The 19,908-nt window shown below is 34.4% G+C and overlaps 2 protein-coding genes across 2 annotated transcripts; both read left to right on the forward strand.

Annotated features, from left to right (window-relative positions):
- The first annotated feature begins 8,581 nt into the window (after positions 1 to 8,581).
- On the forward strand, positions 8,582 to 11,797 carry LOC134265380 (protein BUD31 homolog). The gene is made up of 4 exons (XM_062747593.1): positions 8,582 to 8,738; positions 10,654 to 10,776; positions 11,041 to 11,207; positions 11,374 to 11,797. The coding sequence occupies exons 1-4, from the start codon at positions 8,645 to 8,647 to the stop codon at positions 11,422 to 11,424; spliced, it is 435 nt and encodes a 144-aa protein (XP_062603577.1). The 5' UTR covers positions 8,582 to 8,644; the 3' UTR covers positions 11,425 to 11,797.
- Positions 11,798 to 16,540: 4,743 nt separating this feature from the next.
- LOC134265385 (uncharacterized) lies at positions 16,541 to 18,292 on the forward strand. Its single transcript, XM_062747597.1, has 3 exons — positions 16,541 to 16,714; positions 17,014 to 17,307; positions 17,421 to 18,292. Exons 2-3 carry the CDS (start codon positions 17,103 to 17,105, stop codon positions 18,287 to 18,289), a joined length of 1,074 nt encoding a protein of 357 aa, XP_062603581.1. The 5' UTR covers positions 16,541 to 16,714; positions 17,014 to 17,102; the 3' UTR covers positions 18,290 to 18,292.
- Positions 18,293 to 19,908: the final 1,616 nt, after the last annotated feature.

The raw sequence follows: 19,908 nt of genomic DNA on the forward strand, positions 1-19,908 counted from the left end.
TCAATTGTGTATACGTTTTAAACAGTTAAATTATAGAATTAAACTAGAGCCGAGCTCGTTGCAAAGCAACGAATAGGTCTTCCGTTGGAGCAACGGATAAGAAGACGTAACCTTGAGTCTAGGTCAAAAGCCACATTCTTAAGTTCTACAAGTGAAAATTTAAACCTTTTAAGAGAAGCAACTTGCAATGTTTAGCTAGGAAAAAGACTGTAAAGGAATATACATGTGTAAATGTGACCTTGAACTTTCCAAGTGACCTTGAACTCTCCAAATGACTTTGATCTAAGCAATGACTACCTCTCGTTATAAAAATATTATCCATGTGTTACCGTCTGGAAAATTTCAAACATTTTGTTTAGATATTCTTTCTGTCCATGCATCCAACCAAAAACATCTTATCCTTGGGGACTTTGAACTCGAGTCAAGGTCACGTCCCATCCTGCATTATATCAGCAATGTTTCACTAGTAGAAAAATGGTAGCGAATTTACAGTTTCACTGTCACTAATCTTGACTCGTCCAAATGACTGGATATGTTCAGCCATGAGTTTTTTTTTCTGACTATAATCGAGGCAAAATGATTCATTGGGTTCAACACAATGCCGAGACTATAGCTCTACTTGTTTGTACTTATAACAAAGGAAGAGAAAACTAGCCATTGCCATCAGACCAAAACTGTAGAAGGAGTAGCGTTTTAAAGGAATTTCACATAAATTTCTATTTTTTGTAATCATGACAACACCGTTCATCGAAATCAAAAACGTTGCACTTAATTATGTATCACATTGAAGTCTACTTGTGTGTCCAGTAATATTGAAATCAAACTAAAACTGTAGGAGGAGTAGCATTTTTAAGGAATTATATACAGAAATATCTATTTTTAGTAACCATGGCAACACCGTTCATCGAAATCAAAAACGGATGCACGATATTTTGTATCTTAGTGAAGGCTACTTATGTGCCAAACAATATTGAATTCAGACAAAAACTGTTGAAGAAGTCGCATTTTAAAGCATTCAAAAACCGATGCACTATACTATGTATCTTAGAGATGTGTACTTGTGTGCCAAGTTATATTGAAATCAGACCAAAACGGTAGGAAGAGTAGTATTTTGAAAAATTGTTTACAGACAGACAGATAGCTAGACAGACGAACGGACGGCAGACACTTTACTATCGCATCCCACAGACAGGTGGGACAGATATTTATATATCGAAAATAACCAAATTAAATAAAGAAATCATTTTTAAAGCATTAAATCGTAGCAAAAAAGAAAATATCAATGGATGCGACACTTTTCAGACGAGGGAAGAGATATGAACCTCTCATAAATACGGTACACATGTATCAGATCATTGCACGTCGGCAATCTAAAATGACACATATTATTTGTTTTCTTTGTATAACTTACCCCCCCTCCCTAATTTCTTAGAAAATGTTTGTACAATCAAGAAAATCGGTTACTTTTCATAAAGACTACGACGTTTCTTTCATTTTCAAGAACCGTCATTTTCAAGAACCGTATAATAGCGAGCGCAGCGAGCTCAATAGAATAACGTGTAAGAAAAGAAGTTCGGAATTGTACACACGTCAAGCAAATTTTGTTGTGCAACATTCCCAGAGCTCCTTTACTACCCAATGTCCTTTGCGCGAATAAATAAACAAATAATAACACAAGTAACAGCTTTTCAAAAAGCTTGGCTGACTAATGTCATCAATATCTATATAATCTATGAGCATGATACATGTAAACTATAAACGTTTACATTGGGGGGGGGGGGGGGGGTTAAATTATTTCACTGGTGTAAATTATGGAGATGTTGCACAAAACATAAACCATATATACTGTTTGTATCTCAAATAAAAAATGAAATCATGATCATGTCCCGCTGTAGATTCGAACCCGGGACGTAAAGATGAACACCTCTGTCCGCAAGTCTAAAATGGTTTTAAAGGATGAGTAAATAAGGAAAAACATTTGATTAATGCTTGAAAGCATTGCTACATATAAAGGTGGCAGCTGAAAATATGATAACTACAAGAAATTGGGAATCTAACAATTTTGACTGACGTGTAGAATATGATTGATAGTTTCTTGGGTATGCCAAAGTATCAAAGATTGTTGGAAACGTGGGAAAAATAATTAAAGCTTTAAATGACCCAACAAACTTGACGGCGATATATGAATGCCATGGTGCGGATTCAGGAAGTTTTTCCCAGAAATGAGGGGTCAACATCAAATGTTTTATTACTTTAAATGATGTAACTTCTAACTCATTTCACAATGTCACCGAATTGTTTGTTTTTTTTTTCCCAAAGCTCGACCAGGATTCTGACAAAAAAGAACAGACTTTACATAATTCATGCAGTTTTCATTTTCATTCAATAGAATAGTCCAGAAAAAGGGTGCTAAAACCTACATGTGACATTTTGGCGCGAAATAATAGTGTCACCCCTTACCTAGAAGACAAATGGACTAATCCAGTAGGATAGAAACGCAGAAAAAAGGTCAAACGGACATATATCCGTATAAGAACTCTCATGAAATGAATATATGCTAGCAAAAGGCTAGAGAAAATAAATACTTCAGTGTATTGTATTAGCAATATGTTTATTTTTCTGCTAACAGAATAGATAACTGTTGTTGCTGAAATACATACGTAACAAATCCGATGATAATCAGCATGCACAAAATTTTGCTGGCTAACTGTGACCTCTTCGAACCCAGGAAATATTGATCCTTAGCGTGACGTCAGCCGTCAGGCAATAAAAGGCTTTATTTCAAAAACTTTTTCGCAATAAATATACAGTTATTACTAGCTTACTCTAAAGTCTTCTATCGTACATATGTACTAGCGTACTCTGTTTTGTAGGACCGGTTTTTTCAGTGGGTGGCTTAGTACAACTCTCCTGTCTGTTATTTTTTTTTCTGCAGCTATACTGTGTATGAAGTTTGATTATTTTTAAGAATATCTTGGTTAGTTTGTTTGAAACTGAGCTTTGAACTTAGCTAAAGGCAAAGAGTGACGGAAGGAGATAAGGCAGGATGGAAGACGTCCGACATGACAAACATTATATCCCAAGCCATATTCATGGCGGGGCATAGAATGATTATTGGTTTACATAAAAAAATAGGTTGTGACTTTCTTTCGGAATTCAACACCAGCCTTAATCTACATGTATATACGCATGTACAAAAACAAATCAACCAATTAACATTCTCGGCTTAGAAGGAAGACATTGTATATTCATTTTAAACATGTTAAAGGGGGGGTACTTATAGTGATGAGAGGAAATTTAACCACGTGTCGGTCCATGAAACATGAAAGATTATTTTTGGAATGTTTGTATACAACAGCGTGGCTTTCTTTGAAGTAAATTAGAATTAATTGAAATATTTAAAAATAATTCTTTCAGGGACGCCGTGATATATTTGGTAGTCTGTGTAATATAACTGTTCGGATATAGCACAGGCCTTTAGATCGCTTAGAAAAAAAATTGAGGTGTTGGAAAAAAAAATACACACAATTTTTTTTCTAAGCGATCTGAAGGCCTGTGGGATATAGTGTCTTTTGAAGGTACAACACCTTTCTTTTAATATTACCAAAGGATTTACTGATCCTTTTTTTTCCGTATAGTCGAAATGCATGGGAGAAGGAAAAAACCGTATGTGGATTAATCAAATACAATGATGCGTTGTGTTCTTAATCTAAATAGACACGTTTTTTCTTCTCGTTTTCCTTTTTTGTAAAATGCCGTTTGCTTTGTTTAAAAACTTTTTCCTACGCGTTACCAATGTGAGAAGAGAAAACAAGACGTCCTCAAACAATTTATTTCTAATGATGAAAACACCGAATGACGATAAGGATAATTAAGGTGAAATTATTTACTGAGACCCTAGTATCTACATTTCATGTCACCAACATTAACAATGACTGACCGGGAGGACGTTTGGTAAAGAATTAAAATTGATATTTTATCGTCGAGATACTGGTTAATGATAAAAAGCATTAACGAATTTTCATTTTTTTAAAAATCGTATTCTAAAACTCTGGTTGTATATATTTTGGCCGTTATTCTAGGCAAAAGTGCATTCATGTATATTTATACTTACATTGACTGAACATGTACAAGCATGTCAAATCGTGCAATGTTGAGATATTCTGTTTATTCAACGAAAAAGTATATTATTTTTGTACAATAACATTTTAAAGTTTAGTAGCAAATAACTGCATACTCAAAAGTGCTTAATCTAACGTTGGATGTTTTCCCGTGAATTAGAAACGTCACCTCCACTTACAACTACCATGCATGCGTACATGTAAGTTTAATATTCATAAAACAATCTCCATCTCGATAAAAACAGGGGGGTATTGCAAACCAAGCTAGTGTTTATTCGGCTATCAAAATACATAAAACTTACAATGAATAAATGTACAAGCGATTACGATTGATTTAAACAAGCTGAAATAGTGTGAAATGAAATGATATGAAAGAAACGACAGATTTCAAACCAAATTTTCAATTTGTAACTATCGGAGTACACAATGGATTTTCATATATGCCCATTGTTCTCTGCAACCACGTGCTTGTAAACGAGGACCGGGCAACACAACTTTAGACACAAAGCGACATAGCTGGATATAACCTGTTTGCTATACCGGTATTACAAATACGTGAATAATAGTATATTATAAATTACTTTTTATGTTCAATGTTTATTTAATCTTTTAAAAAAATGATACCCCGGTTAATGGAGAAACAAAAGAGTGATCATGGTAAAAATAAAACGTACATGTACAATATTACCTATCACTATCCATCACTAATTATAATTATTTCCCGAAGCCCCTTCTCAATTACAATTGAAATAAAATACATTAACACAGAATAGAGTTTTTTTTTTTTATTTTGCGAGAACAGGCCAAAGAAAGCGAACACAGTTCAAAATGATTTTATGCACCAGTGTTTGGAATTACGATTAAATATGAAAGATGGGTAAAATAATCTTATTGAATCGCGATGTAATTAAAAACACAGTTTTCTATTAATTGTTAGGTCTTTCTACACAATGGTCTAATACAATCACAAACACTTGCTTTGTTTATGTCCACAGGTGCCTGGTACACTCATGACCTAGATCGACAGCGTGGGATTCGCGGCTTTGATTACATAACTGTAAAACATCTCGCTGAACAATGGGATCGTAAAATGTATGCAACTAATGATCGTGAATTATTCAATGTATAAAGTTTAAGATTAATTATATAGTTTGTTACAATAATAAACGTAGAAAGATAGATTTTATATCTTCCGCTTTTAAAGACGTGTTCACTATAAAACTAATTAAATTTTATAAAGAAAAATAGAAAAAGTAGTTGTAATACATAATTTAATAGTTAATCATAAAACACGTTTAAAACCTTATTTTGAAGAAAATCAACATTAAATACCGTAGGGTATATTATTTATAGCAAGTTATACACATTATGAGGTCAGATTTACTTGTCCAATAAAAACGCTACATGTTTACCTGGCCTGCTTTCGACTGCATATTATGCAAAACCCCCGGTATATATTCGAACAAATAAACATTCTCATCAGATCAAAAAGGTGTTAAAGAACAATTCCGCTCGATAGATCTAGAACGAAATATTTACCGTTTTTGAGTTATAAAGCAAAAACTTTCAAGCTCCAGAGATCCCTTATTTTAGGGGCCAGCCCCTTTTCAATAGTATTAAATGAAAGCCCTTGCAATTATGCACAACTTTTGTTCAACATGTCTTAACAAAATATTTTTAGTTTTCAAGATAAAAAGGAAAACATGTGTAAATTTTCGCTCTTTTAGGCGTTCTATTTTTTGACCCCTGTATAGCGCCATTTTGAATAGAGAAATTGAAAAACAAAAACCGATGTGCACAACTTCAATCCTTTTGTTATCTAAAACCAGTAAAATTTCTACTCCAGCTCTAGTGGTCTCTGAGCCTTTGTCTGGAAATGAAAGGCTATAATTTTTCGTTTAAAGGGAAATAACTCAAAACCGGAAGTGACTTTTTGAAATTATCGACAGCATTCTGATAGAGTTTATTACCGTCTATAATGTCTGAAAATTTGAACAAAATCCATTGAAAAATGAGCGAGATACGAGGCCTCAAAGTTGGCGTCTAGGAAGAAAAAAAAAAAGAATAATAAGAATAATCTTAATCATCAGAATCAGTAGAAGGTCTTCCGTTGGAAACGGAAGACCTTAATTACTTGAATTTTTGGTGTTTTATTTTTAAAGGAAAGTGCATTATGATTTTATATATAAACTTATAAAGTATGATAAAATAAAGCTGGATTAAAATATATTCACTCTAAAGTGTATGCGTGTACATTTCATTTCTTTCTTTAAACTATGACATTTATTGTCAAACATACTGTCAAAGTAATTGTAAAATTGTCAGTATGCGTGTACATTTCATTTCTTTCTTTAAACTATGACATTTATTGTCAAAGTAACTGTAAAATTGTCAGTGAGGGTAGAACGGATTTTTAAGGTATCCCCAGTATACAGGGTATACCGTGAAGTGTCAGATGATGAGGTCTGATCGGGGAGGGTAAAGAAAAAATTCAGTAAACTCAATAAGTGACAGTGTGTCACTTTCCCCAATACACAAGATATAACTCAAGGTGTCAGAAAATGAGGGGCCTATATGAAGGATTCCACACGATTTCAAAGTATCACTTGTTCCTAAACATCACCAGAAGAAAACCAGCAATGGCAGGTATGTAAAAATAATATTGCACAATAATGCATGGCTACTAGTCTAAACTCCGATTAATTTGCGTTGATATGTAATGTTTACAACAACAACAACAAAAAAACTTCATAAACGTCTGGTTATTTCGAACTAAGAAAAAAAAATACAAATAATAATTGGGGGATGTATGTTTAATATATAAATGTTGTATATGACCACGGAGTTTGGGTCAAAATATCATATATGTCGTTGATCGGGAAAGAGGGATTTGAAAAATTTGGTTTTTAAACAATAAAGATTTAGAAATAAGATAAATGAGAATAACAGATGAAACATATAAAGTTCAAAATAAAAGTCCAAAAGAAGTATTGTAAAAGGGGTTAATTCGGCAATGACACGTGAAAATCACGAATGATTTTTTAAAAATTAAATTTTAACAATTGATTAAAATGTTATACGAGATTTCAACAGAATAAGATATTAGGATTGTAGGCGATAGAAGTAAATTACAAAATTTTCGATTTATCATGCATTGACATAATTATATTAATTACCCCTGCATCATTTAGATGCCAGATGGGATTTTTTTTTAGCTAATTGCAATTTCCTAACTTAAGTAATGAATATATTTATATTTATTACATGCGTAGCAGCCCATGACCATGATCATGTAATTTTACAACCTTATTATACGAACTCGTGAAGATTCGGAAAAGTCTGCTGCTGTGAAATTTATTGCTCATCAGTTAATTATGAAGTATTTTTCAAAGTTTCACAATAATGTGTTGAAAGTGATAAAATGTATAGCTTAACGAGAAAAGAAAGGAAGTTAGGTATTCGGTATCTGCATTTATTTACAGGTCAAACAATTCTTCTCGCACAACAGAAAAATATATTTCTTTAAAAGAGGTCTATAAGAAATCCAAACCTCATTTGAAACAATATACTTAAATTATAAAAATCTTTTAATGTTTGTATTTATTTATTTATTTTTCTTTTTGTCTATAGCTAGTGGATACACGGCCTGACCATGAGTAATTAAATGTTAATTCTTGAGCCATGTTGATGTAAATAATTGTGCTGGACAGTGACAAAAATTATACTGTGATTGAGATGACAATGCATGGCATGTGACTCATGTCAACTACATTTTCAAATTAATGTACCTATATGTTTTCCCTTAATTTCAAAGTAAAGGGTTAGAGATCAGTTGTAACAGGCTAGCTATAGGGGTTTAGGTTTATGAACAGAATCTCTGTCGATCTTACAACAAATTTTTATTTCAAGGCGGCATTTTTGTCAATTGAAGCGTTCAATTTGGCCGGTAGCCGGTTCTTAGGGAAAACACTGCTATAATTGTGTTTGTGCCAATAAAATATATAAAATAAAATTAAAAATGTTCTAATATATATATACATGTGGTTGACTTTCTTTATTTTATGTAGTGCTGCTGCTCCTGATTTTAAATATATAAAATTTTTGATGAATAATAATTAAAAAAAAAAAAAAATCAGGGAAATACTGTGAAATACACTTAACTATTTTGATGGCTTCGGATACATTATTATACATTCTGATAGGAAAAATACACGTTAGAAAATGTATTACTAAGTTATTACCTGAGGCCGAAACGACTAAGACCGAAACAACTTCAGGCCGAAACTACTAGGCACCGAAAATACTTCGGGCCGAAATTAAAACAGGCCGAAACGACTAGAAATCTTTATATTTCACGTCCACTCAAATGCCACTGTATTCTGAGTGTCTTTTGGGAAAAATAATAATTTCTCCCTTGAGTCATAGTTTCGGGAGTCTTCTGTGAAAAGAGTATAAACCTCGAGGATTTCCAAACAGTCCTGTCTGTCTGTTCGTCTCATTTTACGTTTTGGGATTAGAGAAAAATGCCCAAAGTAAAAAGAAGCAGAAAACCCCCGCCTGAGGGATGGGAACTCATTGAACCCACAATCGACGAGCTTGATGCTAAAATGAGAGAGGGTAATATACAGTTTTATTTATTTTTCTGTTTATAGAGATTTTATATACATGTTTACAAACCATCTATGATCTTGTTTTACATAAACAACAATGGGTAAGAGTTTTTATCATCAAATATATCAGTAAAACAACCGTTATCTGAAAATTTACCAATCCAACATTTAAAGTAATAAAGAAAGTACACTTTATGTTAAAAAAAGGTTTTCTCAAGGTTCAAATTAAATGTTTTCTACAGGTACCAAACCATTTGGTCACCCACAAAATTGGCCACCTGATTGAGTGGTCAGTGTTTTATTCTAGAGTTTGAACTGTAAAATATTGTGTTGAACATTCTGTGGAATGACTTTACTGGTACTAAGGTGATTTAACAAAGTGTCGCCATAAGCAGAGTTCTCCACTAGGGGTTTCACCATGGTGGCACGCCATGGTTAAAATCAACAGCCGCCATTATTAAATTCTATTATATTTCAGTCCTAACACTACTTTTTAATCACTTGAGAAGTTTATAATTGTGTTTATACTACAACTGCCATGCACCTCAAGAGAGAGGCTCAGAGCCGGGCCGTGCTAAAACAACCACTGTCGTTAATCGGCTACTATTCTGTGAAGCATGACAATGGGGATCTAGTCAATCAGCTGATCAGTGATGATCATTATTTTGAGGGTTAATTATCCTGTACACATGGCATGATGTAAATAATTCTGGAGAACTTCAACATGTTCACTACATGATTAGACGTTTTTTTTTTAAAATAAAACAATTACGAGTATGAGAATGATAATTGTCATGCATGCGATTCAAGTTTCTGTGCCAGAAAAAAAATTACTCTTTCAAAATTTCATATTTCCCTGTATTTAATCAATTTCCCATGCTTTGTTTTGTAAGTTTTAACTTTATTAACTTTCTGATAAAATGTACATGTGTTTATCCCCATCTTAGTCTAAGAGTTACTTCCCGTTTTTATGAAATGTCATTTGGTGCTATTTTTAGCACTGGGGCATGTGGAGAAGTAAACAAAGGAGTAAACTGGGTGAAAAATGCAATATCTAGAAAAATAGAACATTAAGAAAAAGGGACATTGGACCAAATGTTTGTGTTTTAACTTACAAAATACTACCCATTCATCAGTTTTGGTCATATTTAAACAAAACATTTCATACAAAAGGCTACAAGAATCTCTCTTATAATTATTAGTCACTGAATAATATTGCCATGGTGACTTTATTAAAAGTTTTTCTTTATATTCCGTCAAAAGGTTACTAATACTACTGTTCAAGAATCTCTCTTATAATGCCATTATTAGTCTCTGAATAATATTGCCATGGTGACTTTATTAAAAGTTTTTCTTTATATTCCTTCAAAAGGTTACTGCTGTTTTGGGCAAATTTTTGTGAAGTGAGATACATAATCAAGGACAAGCACAAGCCCTAACCATAGTTAGAATACCTCCCATATACTTGAAATGTAGCAAAAAATTACAGAATCGCTCCGAAACGATTTTGAAGAATATTTTAAGGGATTTACACTGAAAATAACTTCCAAATTAATTATAACAAGCCTTTCTGGGGTTTTGTAAGTATTTAAACCTAAAATATACTAGTAATCCAAGTAAAGACAAAAATTCAACTAACTTTCTCAACGTTTTTTTCTAGCTTCAAATTTACATGCCACCTTACGTTTTGAACTCTCTTGATTGTTCAGATTACATGCACTCATGACTTAGTACAAGTTATCACCCGTGTTTATTATCCTAATCAGTCAAACTGTGTAGTAAGCTTGCAAATCTGGGGACTAGTAAAGTCTAACCCCATTTTGTATATATTTATACTGTACAATAAAATAGAAATCATTCTGTAAAGGCTATGAAAATATGTTTATTTTTATGAAATATTAACATACTGTTATTCATTTCAGCTGAGACTGATCCACATGAAGGGAAGAGAAAAGTTGAGGGACTGTGGCCAATATTCCGACTCCACCACCAGAAGTCTAGATACATTTACGATTTATTTTACAGAAGGAAGGCCATCAGTAGACGTACGCCTTATAGCTCACATTTTTATCTATTTTCTGATTTTACCAAAACTGAGAAAGAGTTAATTGAGACTGAGAGAATGAATTCCTTTGTGAACTTTGATGTTCAAGTATTTTGTGTTTATTTTTTTTTTTAAATGTTAAAAAAGATGATGGATATTTCATGTATCAAGAAAGTTAAACATTCTAATTAGACAATTATCCTACAAATACATGTATTATTACAGTCTTGTTTCTATCCATTTATTTTGTTTTGTTTTGATACAGAGTTATATGAATATTGCCTGAAAGAGAATATTGCAGACAAGAATTTGATTGCGAAGTGGAAAAAGCAGGGCTATGAAAATCTATGCTGTCTGAGATGTATACAAACGAGGGACACAAATTTCGGAGCCAACTGTATCTGTCGTGTTCCCAAGTCTAAACTAGAGGCAGTAAGTGTGACATTTCATTAAAAATCACAGAATATAGCAAAAGACTTAACACCAATTAAAATTCATTGATCAACTAAATATAGATTCATTTTAAGTTAGTCTTAAAAGTTGTATCAGGACTTTGTCATTTGGAAGATATTGTAAATGATGCTTCTTTCCTTTTTAGGGTAAGATTGTGGAGTGTGTCCATTGTGGGTGTCGGGGGTGCTCAGGATGACCGGAATATTCCATTCTCTTCATTGAACCATTCATTGTCAAGATCATGTGATGATTATTCTTCTCCTCATCCACCATGAACTACATTTGTACATAGATGTGACCTTAGCTGATGTGACCTTAGCTATTGATTTCCAGGAACTGGTCCAATTTAAGAGAAATGTGATATCTGGAACTATATATAATGACATTTGTTTCATGGAGGTTTGGCAAACACTGGAGAACTTTGTGTATTGAACGTTCATGCAAGCAATAAGCCAAACATAACACTGCATTGTGCATCTTAAGGTTTTAATGAAAACTTTTTCATGTTGACTTTTATCTTGTGTATAGTGAATAAAAATGTGACTTTATTATAAAATGATTATAATTTATCAACCTGGCAAGTTTTTAATTGTGTCCTTTAATTCAGAAATTCTGTCTGCAGAAGGAAACTGACTTAATATGAGTGTTCTTTACCAATACTAAGCTTTTACAAGGATTAGTGCATATAATAAACAAGAGACGCAAGATTTACAATGCTCTAATAAATAACCTAGAAAGGTCATACAAAATTGTGGCCTTGTATTTTGACTCTGCCTTATAAACATTAAGGGTGCTGTCTCTCAATTCAAACACTTCAAAACAATATATTCAGTTATGAATATGAAAAAAAATTGTGCACATGCGTTATGTATAATTTATTCAACCTTAACAGAGACCACACATTGAAGAGAAAAGAAAAACTAACTCCGGAGTGTTTGCAAATGTAAATAATGAGCTTTTATTTTTGTCTACATAATTCAGACTGAGTGTAAAAGCAAAAGTGCCGATCTTTCATAAGGGGTGGGGGTATGAAACAGGGATTTACATCCCTCTTTGGAAATTTCAAGGTTGAGGAGCAAGTTCAGAAAATTAAAAAAAAAAGAAAATAATCCCCCACCCTGCTGCAATTTTTGCTCATTCTTATTTTGTCAATATGACCTTGAAATTGCCAAGAAGATCTTGTTTATAAGCATAAATCCTCTGCTCTTTAGAAATCTTGCAAAGAAATACGGACATGTCATGTTTATCTATACCGATTATGAATTTTACCCTTTTTGTATTAGTGACCTTGAATTTGCTGGAATTATGCTGGGTCAAGGTCACAACACAGGTGCGTAGCTAGAAATTTTTCAAAGGGGGGGGGGGCGGGGGTGAAGGGGAAAAGCTATTATAATGTACATTTTACACATATATGTAGGTAAATAACTCAAAAGGATACTGAGTGGAGTATGGTTTTTAAAAGTGGGAGGTTGATTTACCTGGGAAAAAATACTTGTATGGATTATCTGAAAAGTTTTTGAAAAAGAAAGGAAACTATATCTCCGAACCCGAAAATCCTATTTTGTAACGGGACTGGGGTTTTATATTGTATTCGTAATCGAATTTCTTTATACATTACAACATTAGCCTTTCACTGAATATTTTCTATTGTAAAACACAACAAAAATTTGGGACTTTCTTCTTTTTCTTTCTTTTTTGGCAAATCCAAGGGGGGGGTTTGTTGCAACCCCTATAACCCCCCTTCTGGATCCGCCACTGGAAAACACCCATAGGTAATAAATCTCTAGGGTCAGGGTCAGGCACAACGATTGGTCAGTACCAAGAATGAGCTTCCAGTGGATATCCATAACAAAGATATGTCCTAAACAGGCACTTAGCATCGTTTTTGAAAGTGAAAAAAAAGGAAAAAAGTTACCCAAAGTCATCCAAAGTCACCCAAAGTCGAAAATCCTATTTCGTGGGAGGCGGGGGGGGGGGGGGGGGGGGGGGGGGGTTGAGGTAAACTTTTTCTCAGTGTCAACTACTTTCAACTTTCAGTACCAATTCTAATACTACATTTTCGGTACATCACTAAAAGTGTGTGTGTGTGGTGGGGGGGGGGGGGGGGGGGGAGGCAACCAGGCTTTCAATTAAGGACGTTCGATCCTGAGATTTTTAGCGTATTTTGGTCAGGTCTTTTATTTATAAAATTCTGCTTCATTTTTAAGTTCTAACATTAATTCTGAATTCTACAGTGCAAATTTAACTATATATTCAATGAAAAAACCGCGATTAAATTCCATTCAAGTAGAATTAAGCTAGGGACTATATTTTGTGGCGGAAGGTTTTTTTTAGACAAAAATGATCAGTTTTTCCATTTTGAACTATAACAGTACTCTTAATTTTGAATTCCTATTTTTCCAACCTGGTTGCGCACAAAGCTGTATTTTGCAGTGAAATGTGTTATGCTGGTTCTGAAATATCTATTAAATTATTTCTTATGCATTCTATCAACAAATATAGTTAATATATTCTGAAAATCCGGGGAAAAATTGAGCCAATTTTAACGTAAAATTGACACTTTTTTAGTAATATCTAAAAATTTACATCATATACCCCCACTTTTGATGTCCTTTTCTATGTATTCAATATAATTTTGACCTATTTGCTTAATTAAAATCAGAAAAAGTTTGAGACTTTAAAATAATTTTCAATGCTAGAAAAATCACTTTTTATTAGTGCAGAAAAGTCAAATAATTGATTATGCGAAGCAATTTGAAACTTTTTCTTAGTCACAATTTTTAAGTGTCTTTTTTAAAATAAACTTAGAGTTCATTTTGTTTCATGCTTTAATTGGATAAAAATATTGGAGGGAAAACGTCAAAAATCTGATATTTAATTAAGACACAAATTTCAGTGCAAAAGGGTCATATTAAATGTACTGTAGCGCAAAAAGAAGCGAATTGACTCCCATTTTTTATTTGAATTTTAATTAAGCTATGTATGAAGAAACTAAAAATATACTTGGCAAAAAATTTTTAAGACTTTAAATATCAGGATCGAACATCGTTAACGTTTCCTATAGTATAAGTAAGGTTGGTGAAAAAAGCCCGGCCCCCCCCCCCCCGGTTGCTACGCCCCTGCTAGATTTTTAAAAAATACTTTTTGGGGCAGTGACCTTGAAAATGTATTGCTCCAAAATTACAGTATGTACTACTGGCGGATCAGTAGGAATCTCTGTAGAAGTTTGAGCTTCAAGTGTTTTTCCCTAGATTTAAAAAAGTTTTAGCCTGGAAAAAAGTGCAAAACAGTCTGACAAGAAAATTCCTGCATACCCCCAAACTTTGGTTCTGGGGGTTTAATAAATTTGGAACCCCACCCAGGCACCCACTTTTTTAAAAATAAAATTCTAGATCCGTGCCTGCAATGTGAGATCAATATAAGAAAGATCATTTTCATTTTTTTTTTTTTTTTGAGAACAGAGAAACCATGATTAGTCATATTAGTACAGAAGCATCCCCAATTAGTGTAGATTCAAGGTACAGGGGCGGATACAGGATTTGTGGTTAGGGGGGGCGTGGATAACTTTGTTGAGGCAAGGGGTCTGGGGGCCGCCCTAAGGCCCCCAGTGAGGGTGAAGCCCTGGTGAGGGCCCAGGGGGCGAAGCTCCTGGGTTTTCGTGTATTTTAGAGTAAAACCAGGCACAATAATAGTGCATATTTTTCAATTATTTTTGTTAAAATTGGCATATAGGTCCGGATGTTTGAATAATAATTGTATTGAATGTTTTTCAGTTCTCATTGTAGTGTAATACATTCCACTATAAAAAACAATGTACTTACTTATTTCTTACTAATAGTGGTATTGGTTAGTGATGAACCAAAGTACGACGTGTTTAATACTAGTCATATCATACTTTAAATGGTGGCCGGGGGCCCAGGGGGCGCAGCCCCCGGAAGCTCCTGGATTTTTGTATATTTTAAGAGTAAAACCAGGCAGAATAACAGTGGTTTGGTTAGTTTTGTACCAAAATATGGCATACTAAATATTAGTCACATCATTCATTGAAAATTTTAGGGGGGGGCGTGCGCCCCCCACGCCCCCCTTAAATCCGCCAGTGAGGTAGGGTCGACATTGAAAAAGACTATTAGGAATATAATTTTTTAAAAATAAATTAAAGCCATCAGTAGACAGAGAAACATTGAAGTATCCCCATTTTAAGTATGTTCAAATCATGTATCCCTAATTCACAAGATCCCCATTAATTAATAGTTAATTGCAAAAGTGCTCAGGTGAGTGATGTGGCCCATGGGCCTCTTTTTTATATATTTGCCAACAATCGCCATTGACTTGATATTGAAACCTTTTTAAAAATGTTTGGAATGAGACTAATACACTTACACAATGCACTTTTAAAATTAGACTATTTTAAAATAGAACAAAAAAGTTAAATCGTCAATGAACATGTCAAATACTGGAACATGAGTTTCCTGATCTAAATTAGGAAATTGACGTAGGGAGGTGTGTTTCTCCTAACCAATGAAAATCATGAAAACCAAAAGAAATTACCAAAAGAAATTATGAACCCGGTTAGTGTCGCTGAAACGAGTGAAAAATAAGCCGGATTGGCTGGTATTGGTGCTGTTGCTGTAAAAAAAAAATTATCAAAATTATCTGAACGCACGAGAACAACGATTTAGTGGTTATATTTCGTTTTAATATTTACTAGTTCCATTCAATGTACATATAGGGTCTCGTTACCCACAGAACTGGAAAGCAGCTTTAAAATTGAAAAAAAAAAAAATTTTTGTCGTGCAAATATAAACAAATATGTTGTAAAAGTCTCTTATTATCTCAGTAGTGTATGTTTATTGACACCGAGACTACGACAAATGATAAAAAACGAATGTTTCACCATCAAGAACATTTCTACCTCCGTTATCCGCCATATTGCTTTTCATCGAAATTTTTATCCGGGCTAACCGCCCGGCGGCTAAAAATGTATTTGAAACAAGTGACTTGCCCGGTTCCGGAATATTAACCGGCTTGACTCGGCTTATGAAACAAGTGCGCCTTATGAAATTGGCAAATCTCCAAATTTTCTGATGCAACTATGTGTGTCTGTTTACTGGGATATCCTTGTGCATAGAAAATAGTCCTTATATCTATCAATCGTCATTTCTTCTTTTTTCCTTAAAAACAATAAAAATATATATATATTGTGAAAGATCTACCAGTTATCTTAAATCATCTGTATTTATTTTTTTTCAAAAAGAGAGTTATACTTCTATCGCTCAGTAACATGACCTTGGTGATTTAGGCTACTACGGGCACCAGCGCACGTTGTGATCATTCGTTATGTTGAGAACAAGACAGAAAGCACGTATCTGTATTTATCCGCACTCGTTCGCGAGCGATTAACGATGGCTGCTTGATAAATGGTGTGACCTTCAGGCGTGCGAAAGCTTAGGCTTAGCACAAAGACAACTTTAATATATAATCATGGCGTGAGTATATACTTTTTATAAGAAAAAAACTCTGTTTATTGTGTGCTTACGTCTACTGTAGTATTGTTCAAAATGGCGCCATATTGTACTGCGTGTCCGGAAATGCTTGGCAGTTGGACCAAGATGGCTATATGTAGAAGTAAAGTTGCTTTGTTGACAATAAGAACTTGAGACTCATTCAAATATTGAACTATTATATGTTTGCAGTTAAATGTAACGTTGATCTCGTATAAATTTATGAAGAAATCCTCTCGATGATATTGATGAAAAAATAATAAAATGTTTTTCATCTTTAACAGGCTTTACCCGCATCTCATCGAGGCCTTGGCCACTACTTCACAATTTTCACAAGAAACCCCCCTATTGAGTAAATTTTTAACCACTAACGATGGATATGGAAGTTCTAGAGATGGAGCAGTTCCCATTGTTCGAGGATTTGGCGATGCTGGACGAAGTGGATTCGTCCAGCATCTTGCCGGAGTATGAGGACAATGTGGGAAAGTATTTCCCTGGTAATGACCCGGCTCCCAAACTGGTCATCGACCAAGCCGGCAAGGAAGTGCTGGACGAACTTCTCCTTCTGAGTCAAGATGGTAAGCATGGTCCTCCATACAACACATTTATTAATATGTTAATGAGCTTGCCTTGCTGTTTTACACGTTATCTTAGAATTGTATATTTAAAGTTACATGTTTTTCCATTGTAGATCCGTTGGATCTGGACTGGATGGAGGCAGGAAGTCTCGAGCAGTTCCTTGAGGTCATGGGAGCAGGCCAGAACACTCCGACGACGCAAGAGGTCGCGAAAGCTAGCGAGCCAATCATTGTGATAAAAGACACAAACGTAAACCACAGTGTTTTACACGATTTGCTCACACAGCCAATTACAATTAAACAATCTCCACCAGTTAGAGTGAATCAAACACCTGTGGTTAAGCAAGAGTTGTCTCATCTTGATTTACTGGATGAAAGTGTTCACTTAGCGTCACTTCAGTCTGTTGCTGCGAGTTCCAGCAGTGACACGACTGAGGTTCCATCAGAAATCTCGTTTGACTCGGGTTATGGAGACACGAGTCTGAACACTACGTCCTCCACGCAGTCTGACCTGCTTGATGTCGGAAGTGTTGACAGCCTTATCAGCTCTCCTCTCTCTGCTGAAGAAATAGACAGTTTGTTATCAGGATCGGAACCTTCCTCACCGAGTAGCCAGAGTGACGGCAATGACCCAGATTACTCCCCGCTACAGAGTGATGACGAGGATTATAAACCGAAATCGCGGTCTAGTGGGAAACAAAAGACAAAGAAAAGGCGATCTGGGCCGTACAGTTCTACCACCGAAGATCGAAAAGACAGGAAGCGAGATCAGAACAAAAACGCAGCAATTCGATACCGCAACAAAAAGAGGGAGGAGGCAGACGTTCTCAAAAAGGAAGAGGAAAAACTCGCCGAGAAAAACAAAGAACTTAATGATAAAGTCAGTCAATTAACACGGGAAATTACATACATGAAAGACTTAATTTCAGAAGTTTGTAAAGCAAAAGGGTTGAAAGTAACTTTCAAAAACAAATCTCATTAAATTTTCTCCAAATCATTTACCAGGGATTGATTGTATGTTGTGTAAATAGTTGTTCATTGTACATAATTCATTAAAGAAAAATATATAATGCTTGATTGTGTTTGGTTGATTCCTGTATTTTACTTCAATCAAAGTGCCAGTTGAAGGGCATGCACTAACTTAAGTGTGAGGAATTAATTTTGATACCTGTGTGAAATTACTCATTAAAAAAATTCATGATTTTACATTTGCTGGATTTGGTGATTTGGAAGTGATCATTGAAACATCTGCTGAATTAAACACATCAATTGTTAATCTTGGGCACTTGGCTTAAAGTGTTATTTACAGTGTACTACTGTACATTAAATGAAATTGTCAACTAAATCGACGATGAAATGCATTAGAGCAGGAAACGTTTGGGGTTTTCCATAGCACAGCATGTCATTCTTTTCATAATGTTCAGTTCCAGTTCAAAAACTATTTCTACCTACAGAGCTATTTTTACCTACTTTCTGTATTATCTGCAATTTGTGCCCAAAAAACTGAACGGTGCAACATGGTGAATACCATATTTTTTTTTTCAGTCACACTAATGATGAATACGACAAAATTTTGTCTAAAAAATGATCACTTCGTGTATCGGCAATTTTACATTAATTTTTATGCAAAATTGCAAATATACGAAGTAATCATTTTTTTGGCCAAATTTTTGTCCTATCCATCATTAGTGTGATTGATTAAGAAATTTTGTGCTCACCTTGTTGCGTCGTTTCTGTGTTGGGCCACAAAGTGCAAGTAAAGCAGAAGGTAGGTAAAAACTGCAACTTTTGGTAGGTTTAAATACCTACGCAGCTATTAATAGCTACATAGGTAGAAATAGTCTTTGGACTGGACCTGATGTTAGGGATACCCATCTCCCATAGATTGATATGCTCTTTGTGAAGGGATGGTCCGCTTTTTGGTGTCCTTGCTACCATTGGAAAATCCATTCTCTGTTATACAACTGAATAAATTTAAAACGATGCACAAATTTTTTACATATGCCATTGTGCACCTATTTTATGCATTTTGGAATTTTCAATAGCAAAACATAAATACTGTATAACTTGTGTACTTCAAAAGAAGGGCTTCATATTTTGGATGCTTTTGCATGGACATGAATGTGCAAATTAATGAATACTGCTAATTTAAGAAATCATTTAAATTTTAATACAATATACTCTGAGGAAGTGTATAGCACTAATTCATGAATACACACCAACAACTCAATACCAGGTGATTGCGCCAATTTTGAAAACGCCAATGTATGACGTAGACATACAGTATATATGGGTGCCCAGCTGGCTAATATAACTGCTCCCAAACCCCATCATTGCAAACCACGGTTTAGTGTCCATTCTATTCCCCTGACTTCAATTTCCTGGAACTTTCAGAGAGTGTTGCATAGACTGCCAAGTATTTCACTTGGTCATCATGGTCATTATAGAGGGCTATCACTGTGTGAGTTCAGTGCTTAGGGTATTTTTTACTAGCTTTTAGTTGAAACTTGAATCAAAGCATCTATGACAAACTTTTGGATAATACTTTAATTAAAACATAGTGGGAAGCATACTGTTGATAAAGGGACATAAACATTTCTG

The sequence above is a fragment of the Saccostrea cucullata genome, unplaced genomic scaffold, assembly GCF_032062105.1.
Source record: "Saccostrea cucullata isolate Sc308-1 unplaced genomic scaffold, CSIRO_AGI_Scuc_v1 ctg301, whole genome shotgun sequence".
Lineage (NCBI taxonomy): Eukaryota > Metazoa > Mollusca > Bivalvia > Ostreida > Ostreidae > Saccostrea > Saccostrea cuccullata.

Excerpts from the sequence above, each read along its gene's own strand:
- LOC134265385 (XM_062747597.1), top strand. The coding sequence starts at position 17,103 with ATGGATATGGAAGTTCTAGAGATGGAGCAGTTCCCATTGTTCGAGGAT. Across the intron at positions 17,308-17,420 it reads TCTCCTTCTGAGTCAAGATG|ATCCGTTGGATCTGGACTGG; the intron begins GTAAGCATGGTC and ends TTTCCATTGTAG.
- LOC134265380 (XM_062747593.1), top strand. The coding sequence starts at position 8,645 with ATGCCCAAAGTAAAAAGAAGCAGAAAACCCCCGCCTGAGGGATGGGAA. Across the intron at positions 10,777-11,040 it reads AAGGAAGGCCATCAGTAGAC|AGTTATATGAATATTGCCTG; the intron begins GTACGCCTTATA and ends GTTTTGATACAG. Across the intron at positions 11,208-11,373 it reads CCAAGTCTAAACTAGAGGCA|GGTAAGATTGTGGAGTGTGT; the intron begins GTAAGTGTGACA and ends TTTCCTTTTTAG.